This window comes from Austrofundulus limnaeus, unplaced genomic scaffold (assembly GCF_001266775.1).
Source record: "Austrofundulus limnaeus strain Quisiro unplaced genomic scaffold, Austrofundulus_limnaeus-1.0 Scaffold131, whole genome shotgun sequence".
Classification (NCBI taxonomy): Eukaryota; Metazoa; Chordata; class Actinopteri; order Cyprinodontiformes; family Rivulidae; genus Austrofundulus; species Austrofundulus limnaeus.
In genome coordinates, this window is record NW_013952533.1 from 616,627 (window position 1) to 625,532 (window position 8,906).

An 8,906-nucleotide genomic window follows, 5' to 3' on the forward strand; every position below is an offset into this window, starting at 1 on the left:
TATATATACTGGCACAAAGTCAAGCTCTCAGTAAAGAAAACACAGAAACATTCATGGGTGTTATGTATTACATCATCCTGTCTTTTAGCAAAGTGTCATTAATTTATCACTTTGATGGACTGGGCTGTGTCTCAGAGAATGAAGGGGGAAAAGGCAGTAAATCACAAAGGCAAATAATGGCACTGGGTCTTAAAAAGCTCAGAATTCAGTTGAATATAAAGAATTCAGCTTTTTTTCCCCCTTTCAGTTTAATCTCAAAGAAAAAGCTGTTTTGTTCTGCAATAAAAAATATCCATCCTTTCATGTACTATCTTGTTTATGGACATGTTTGAAGCTCTTTTTTACCTCGTTGTTACCCAGTTGAAACCAAGGCTGCTTCCCATAAGTAAAGATCTCCCACAGGATGACTCCAAAGCTCCAGACATCACTTTCTGTGGAGAACTTCCTGTACATGATGCTCTCTGGGGGCATCCAGCGAATAGGTAGCATGGTGTGTCCCCCAACCTGGGAAAAGAAAATAACAACAGAGAGGAGAAAAAAGAGCTTTACTGCAAACATAATTGTAAATAAAACACAGGTTAGGATACTCACTCACCAACACAACTAGGATTAATTAATATTTTAACAATCCAGAAAAAAAATGAATAAAAATGGATTCCCTGGGTTTAACGTAATACTTCTATCACAACGCAAGCAAAAATGGATGCATTTGCCTTCTTTCCTGTATGGCCAGCATCACTGAAAGTGAAATAATTTAGGTTATGGTATTAAATTACCTCTTTGYTTTTAATGTGAAATACCAATCTGCAATATCTTCGCTTTAGTACTTTTTTGTACCCACATTAGGGAAAGGATGGAATTCTCTAAGCATTAAATTACACATATTTATCTTTGTTTTTTAATTTAATTAATTTATTTTTGTTTAAGAAATCAACCCAAAAGAATAAAACAAAATGCTAAATGCAGTTTGCCTCCTTGGTGTAAATGTTTAAGTTGCACATACCACCTTAAAAACATCTTTATAACCATRAGAGGGTTTTTTGTGGATGAAGGGTAACAGTCAAGGCAGATATCAGCTTGAAAGTTTTTTTTTTTAAATTTTATATCTTCAAACCATCCGAACATGAAATGAAGTCTCCTCTGGCTGTAAATCTTCTGTGGCTGGGAATTAATCGATTGAACAGTTGTTCCATTAATCATAAGTTTTCATTAGCAGACATCCTTTTTTTTAGATCCATTTCCCATTTTTTCAGTGGCAGTGCTTTAATTAYGATGGTGTTAAGCAAGCTAAGACTGATTTTTGCTATGCTTGGCTCTCAAAACAAAGACAGAATCACCTAAAATGCAAATCATGAGTTCATACCAAATAAWAGTGTTTATGAAAGGCACAGTCAAAGCGAAACCTGTTAGTGCTGCATTTACAAAGTAGGTAAGTGCTTCATTGATTTTGGTACATTATTTGTTTGAAAATTCTAACATTCCACAAGTAGTCTTACTTTTTGACACCAAAATGTGTTTTTTATTGATTCTTAACCGCACTACACATCTACATTCATTTTTTAAAACTTTTACTTTGAAATGGTTTTATGAGCAGTGGAAACTCATCCTTGTATATTACTGTGTTTAATTGTAGTGCTCTTGGAAGTTTTCTGAGTTACCACTAACTATTTAGTTAACATATGCCATAATAATAAAAAAGAACAGATATACACATAGGCCCAGTCCCAATGCTCACATGTCTACCCTTGTGTCCATCAAACGTGTGGTCCAGCTGAAAGTTTTGAGTGTGTAACGGGTCCCAATTCTCCAAAGTGGTCATTCGCCCCGCCCCCTTTGCACCCTTGATCCATACTTTGGCTAAGCGCACATCCAAGCGGACTTAGGCAAAGTGTATTACCCACAATTCATCACTGTATGTGACATTTTTAATTAAAAGGCATCCATCGAGCACCTTCCAGTAGTGGTAGAAGTAATGCACTTAAATTAGTCTGCCACCCGCCAATGAAATCAAAAGAAGAAGAATTTCCACCGAGCAAGCTTTGTTGAGGGTTTGGTGTTTAAGCCTCCTTTGATTCATGCGCTTTTTTGTCCTAAAAATTATTGCTTGTTGTAGTTGTAATATATATTTTAGCAGTACATTGCCAAAACAGTGACTGTCCCACCATTTTCGATGTTGCGGTTACAACGTAGAGGCAGAAGTTGACGATGAAACCTGTACTGTCCCAATTCTCCAATTGTTGCATGGTTGTAACCTGCACACTKGAACCCTTATGTGCACTTTGACTTAGTACACACTTCATAGGCGGGTGTAGTAGGGTGTAGGGYGAATATTGGGACTGGGCAATAATCTTTATGTATCAGAGATGTAGAACTTCCTGTCTGAGAATTAAATCACATGGTAATGTGAAGTCACTTTCTTTTTTGCCATGATGCCATTTCCATGGGCGYGAATTGGTTCTGGAGAAAACCTGTTATGCAAAGAAACAAGGCCATTTGCTCAGACTACAACACCTGAGGGAGGATCTGAGTGAATGGTTTACATGAAGTTTACATGTTTGCAAATAAATATTCCAGTGTGAGAACTGGATTCGTTTCCTCCACTTAATTCGGGCTTTCAATTGAACATATTTTTTCAACACAAAAGCATTGATACTAAGGCTGATCTGAAGTGAACAAAACTGAAAGCCCATCTTCAAAACCCTGTTATTATAGATTGAGGACATTCGACGTTCGCATCCTTACTGGTTTTAAAGTATTGTAATTCATGCGTTAAACCAGTTTCACCATGTCACTGTGTTATTTTCCAACACCTTTACCCCAATGCTGTATTTGGAATTCCAATTACATACATTTACTAGCTCAGTTACCCCATGTTGTCTTTTAAGTGCAGCTCTCTGCTTTAGTTTTCCACCTTTGGCTTTGTTATCTTGACAGGTTTGCCAAGATAAAAACAGAAATGGATTTTGAAGCCCCTTTGAGGTTTTTATCACTAAAGAAAGGAAAGAACTCCTGCAATGTATCAGACACACATCTATCAYCCATCCATCATCAAAACCAACCATCCACCAATGCATTTACTGATCCACCGGTCTGCCCAGACCCATGTCAGTCCCTCTGAGCTCATTTTCTGTGCTTTAACATAACATAAAGTCAAATCTAATTTCYCACATGGCACTTAAACTGTATGCATGTCGGCATTCTGTGATGCTAAATAAACCCTCACTTGGTGCCTCCAATCTGTACCTCAGGGTTACAACACAATCAGATTCATTTAATCATAACAAGCTCTTCTCCAAACTCTATTTACAAGCCTCGACATCTGTGTGCCTTCAGCTGTGAGTGCTGCGTGGCTTTTTAAGTATCGAGAAAGAAAAAAGTCAACTCAAGTATTTCTAATTACCTCCTAGTTCTGTGGCACGCTCATTGCACATTGCCTTTGAATGTTAAACACAATATCCGTGTGTCAGCTTGACGTAGCAGCTGAATCTTCCGAATCTTTTTAAAGAAATGTGAAATCTGTCAATCTTTAAAATAAAAGGCTGCTTCTTCCTGGGCATTTATTTAGAACAACTTCTGGTTTGTGCACGTCATTCAATGTAATTTCTGAGTATTAAACATACAGAATTTTTGTTTCTTCAGCCGTGACTCTCATTTTGGTGTTTTGAACCAAATGTTACAAAGTTGGGAGAAGTTGTTGAGGTTTCTGAAGACTGCGAGTCTCATTATAAGTAGTTATAAGAACTAAACGGTAAATTAATGTTGTGATTTAGGATGGGGCAATATTTACATTAAAAATTATCATGATTATTTGTGGCATTTAGTCAATAACAGTTAATATAATGATTAATAGATGACAACTTGCATGTTGCCAACATTGTCTCCATGCCACCTTCCACCATTATGCTCACATGCATTGCCTCATGTCGCACACAAGAATACTTCATCACATCACATATAATAGCAGTAATTTCAAAGTGGAAAATATTAATTGTTGACAGTTTTATTGTTGATTAATCGCTAACAAAGTGAATTTGGCCAACCCTAGTTGTGAGTGCACAACGGCTGATGGTCCATGCAACACTGGAGGACACGTTAGTTGGATCTTTTGTGTGGTGGGTCATTGGTTTAATTTTTAAAGCAGAATTTGAAAAGTGTTAAACACCTTAAAATCAAGAAGTTATAAAACAGATCAGTTTAGTTTGAGCTTCAAAGATGAGAATATCATAACAAAGAGGACAGTTAAGTAGCTTCTACTTCAGCAGCGTTAATGGAGTTTTAGTGGTGAAGCCTATTGCTGCAGCTCACTAGCATCTTGCATAGGTGGTTTGTAGGACCTGTCCCATGCTAACAAGCAAAGTTTTACATGTTTTATGTAAAAAAAAAAAAAAAACAATGGAATAAAAATATAATTCATCAGTCTGGAAAACTGGGAACCATTTTGTTTGTTTCATCTACTCAGATTTTTTTCCTAGTTAACATAGAGGTCATAAAATAATACATCAATCCTGTTTTTAGAAATGTAAAAATAGAATTTGTCAGCTGGATGTGCTAAATTCAGCTAAAAAAAAAGATGAACTCAGATAATGTTTGACAATTTGTAGAACAAAAAGAATTAAATAGGCCACCTGGGATCAGATTCAGTAAGTTATAAAAGGCCAATTAAAAAAAAGTTGTCAGTTTAAAGAAGCCAGAAGGTTGAATCAGCTATCCTGGATAACTTCCTTTTTCTGTTTTACTGATCGGAGACAAAATGTGTCAGGAATGTATTTTTGGTATAAAGACTAAAGGGAAATAAATGTTTTGTGAATGTGAGCAAACTGGACACAGTCTTTCAGTCATCTCTGGTCTTGTGACCCTGACCCAGGTGCAGTTCTGTGAAACAAATTGCAAATAGAAATAAAACCAGTAGACGTGATTGATATTGGACTGAGTATGAAAAAGGGTCTCTGGCCCTGAGATAGATCTTTTGGAAGGTGCAAAAAAGTTGTGGGTATTTTGTAACTTTTTGTATCATGTAACACATCATTGTGCTACTCTTTTCTRAAACAAGTTGAGCAGTTCAATATCCAGTATTGTGTTTTCTGCACAGTGATATCACACAATGCTGTGTAGCCTGCTTACACTTAACACAAATCAATATGAGTTTACAGACCCTGCAGGGCAACAAGACAGTTTTCCACACCGACACATACATGCTGTATTTGCTGACTGAGAATCAAAATCACACTCCATTAACCTTTGAAATGTCACTTTTTGGTCTTGCTGGTGTTTCAGCAAAACAAATGGAAAAGCCTCATTTCACTTACAAGCCTCTCTAACTGAAAACACGCCGAAGATATTTTATTTTATTTTTCAACAAGTAAAACAGTAAAGGTTCACAAGAGCTTTGAGTAGTAAAAAAATGTAAAAGCAGCTGAGACTTACACAATGAGGCTTTCATATCTTTTGATTTTCACAGGATTCCTAAAAATACCCAAACGACAAACAGGAATAAATTGTTTGTGTCTGAGTCAGTGTACACAGAAGCTCCTAATATTTATGATATATTTAAGGAATTGTTATTTTCAAACTTGGCCTTCAGTGAGCAAGGACCAAGTGAAAGATCTGATACAGATACGTCTTAATACAATATCATGTGATGTTCTAACAATCAAAAAATTGTTAGTTACCTCTGGATCATTGTCTCAATATATCATTTATAAAACTGCAATGTTTAGTGCATTAGTTGGACATTTGGCAGGACTGCAAGAGAAAAAGAAATGAAAAATAGCTAGAAGGAATAGATAAGAATGAAAAAGAACTTTGGCTAAACTGAGTGCAATATTTCCCACCATTTCCCGGCTGTGAAACCTGATAGTTGCAGTTTGATGGTTTGGACCTGTTGTGAAAGATTTGGGCTTCGACATTTTATTATAACTCAAGAAATATTAGGCTTTAAATTTGGAAAGCAAGATGGCGAGTGACATGCATTCCTTCATGGACTGTTTGTTTCAATAAACAGTGGAAGACTTTTGAAAGACATAAAGTCAATATRTGGCATCAGCCAAGTAAAGGTTCTGAGGTCAATTCAGTGAAACTGTAACAAAATAATAAAATAAAGAAAAACAAGTTTTTATTACAGAGAAATAAACATAAAGTTTAAAGTAAATGTGCAGACTAAAATATTTTTTCCTGTTATTAGCTGTTAAATGGGTTACTTAAAAGCAGTGGTGGACAAAGTACTCAACTCTAGCACTTGAGTATAAGTATTGATACTCATGGTCAAATCTACTCCACTACAAGTAAAAGTTACTCAGTCAAAAATCTACTCAAGTAAAAGTACTGAAGTACTTACTTTTGAAAATACTTAAGTATTCAGAAGTACATGCATTTTAAAGTACTTAAGTACAAAGTAAAAGTACAAATTACATTCTCTTTTTTACTTTTCTTTTTTGTCACTTCAGTAGAAAACGAAACTAAATATTAGTTTATTTATTTTATTTATTTCTTCATCATCAGTGACTTTTTTTAAGTGAAGAGAAAATGGAGACGGAGAGAAAAACAGAGAGAGAAGTAATTAGAAAGATAGAAAGATTGAAATAGTGATTAGAAGTATATTAAATTTACACCAACAAAACACAGGACCACACACCCAACATCAGTCCGCTCACCTGAAAAATAAATGGATAAATACATGGAGGGCATACATAAAAATATACACATACCCATACATATATAAAGATATRCATACATACATGCCTACATTCATAAATATTGTCAGTATATACACATAGACATATATACACACTCAGTGACCAGTCAGAACCCCCCGGATCAGAGCACCTGTTTGTGAGCAGTTGTGAACATGCGTGTTTATACAAGATTTCTCCAATGGAATATTTAATAGTGACTGTGGAGGACCGAGACCCAACCCCCAAGACACGAGGCAGACATAGGGAAGACCAGAGCCCAAGGGTCTGAGAGGGATCTCGAGCGCCGAGCCCCAAGGGGCACCTGCACGGTGCTCTAAGCTAGCAGTTAGCACACAATGGTAGACTATTTTTCAATCATCTCTCACAGCATTAAACCACAACCACTCTAACCAAAGTCAACTTCATTTAAAGCGTTTAAACTAGTGAGAAAACAGTTTGCTGACTTACCTCAATGTGCTTTCTCAGGTTAGATGGTGAGTTATGGAATGCTGAAAGGTAMTTTACCCGTGGTAAACAGAGAAGACATTTGAACTGATATGTATTATTTTTAAGTCCTAAAACCTCGAACATTGAACTGAGATATGGCCATGGGTGTGCTGGTTTCTCTCCTTGCGTTTCCTCAATGGTTTCTATTGCATCTTCTTCTTTTGTCTGGTTCTGCTTGAAATGAAAGTAAAGTGATGGGAGCGCGCGCTCCGCTACCGAGAGTTAACGAGTGTGACGTAGGCTATAAGCTACGCATGTGATTGGTTACCTTTGTGACGAACATAGCTTGTGGCCAATTGCATTTCATGAAAAGAAAAACCGGAACAACAGATTTTTTTCTTTTCTTTTTTTTTTTTTTACAGCGGATTATAATATGCTGATCTAAAAGGAACGAGTAACTACAAGCTTCCTAGAAATGTAGTGGAGTAAAAAGTACAATATTTGTCTTTGAAATGTAGTGGAGTAAAAGTAAAAAGTTCCCAAATAAATAACTACTCAAGTAAAGTACAGATACTCAAAAAATGTACTTAATTACAGTAATAAAGTAAAAGTACTTTGTTACTGTCCACCACTGCTTAAAAGACTTTGAAAGTTCACCTATTTTAGCCTATTAAGCTTATTTAATAATGTCCCATRATATTGCTTTTCCTTTGTTTTATATGCATAAAGACTTTTGACTAATTTCAGGTCAAATTCATAGAAAAACAAAGAAAAATGTTAAAGCTCCAACCTCCATTGATTTGAATATTATTTCCTTACCGCCGCTATGTCTTTAATAAAATATGCTCAAGCTGAATCTTTATGCCCGACAGAACACGGAAAAGTAAAACCTTGTTTGCTATTTTAAGTGTTTCAAGAGAATTCTGGAGCATGTGCTGTTTTTCCCCTTCTTTTTTCACGTCCATAGAGCTCCACAATAAGACCCTCCCACATGTTTCCACCTCTGAGTCTGTCAGTGAAGCCACAGTCTTCCACTAATCTCACTGGAGGTTACGTGCTCTGCTCTGCTGCATCTCAGTGCAGAGCTGTGAAGCAAGGAAAAAACACCTTTATGTCACTTTTTTTTCTTTCCCTAAATCCTGCTGTCACAATTCTGCCACTGTATGATCAGCCCAAGGGCATCTGAAGTATTGTACAGATCCATCTCCTACCTCCTAATTTAGAGAACACCCTGCAGACTYACAGCCTAAGCAATTTTGATCCTTCCACACCCTGGAGGACAATCAAAGTTGCTTTTTTCCCTCTCTGACAGGAAAAATAAAACTGTAMTTGAGATAAACATAAAAGTGAAAGGTGCTTTGAGTGAGGTGCTCTTTCATTACATGATGAAGGCACAGAGTCTTCAGTGGCAGTGTCGGAAAGAATCTCGTTTCAATAAGGGAGGGGGAGRGGGTGGCAGGACTTCTCCTACACATGTAGCTGTAAACTCATTTGCYAGGGTTTCATTGTGAACTAATGGCCAAATGAACACTGACTTACACTGCACCTGGTCTCATTACACATGACACGCTTTAGCATTGTACACAACATTAARCCAATATTGATACCGAAACCCCCATCCCCCACCCCCACCCTGCTCCCCGCTGCCTTTGGGTTGTGCTCAGCTAGGTGGGCTAAATGAGGTGAGGGAGCCGGTGAGGGGCTGTGTACCAGGCTGTCCCCTTGTGGAGCTTTGTAAAGATTAAACTAAATTAATTAAGTTCCCGTTAGCCCAAACGACTTAGCGAG

The 8,906-nt window shown here is 36.9% G+C and overlaps 1 protein-coding gene across 1 annotated transcript in view; it reads right to left on the reverse strand.

Annotated features, from left to right (window-relative positions):
- ntrk3b (neurotrophic tyrosine kinase, receptor, type 3b) overlaps positions 1-8,906 on the reverse strand; it is a gene marked incomplete at its 5' end in the record, with an annotated part of 265,513 nt that overhangs the window by 5,151 nt on the left and 251,456 nt on the right. The window contains 1 exon segment of the mRNA XM_014015557.1: positions 346-504. Coding sequence (XP_013871011.1) covers positions 346-504 — 159 coding nt within the window.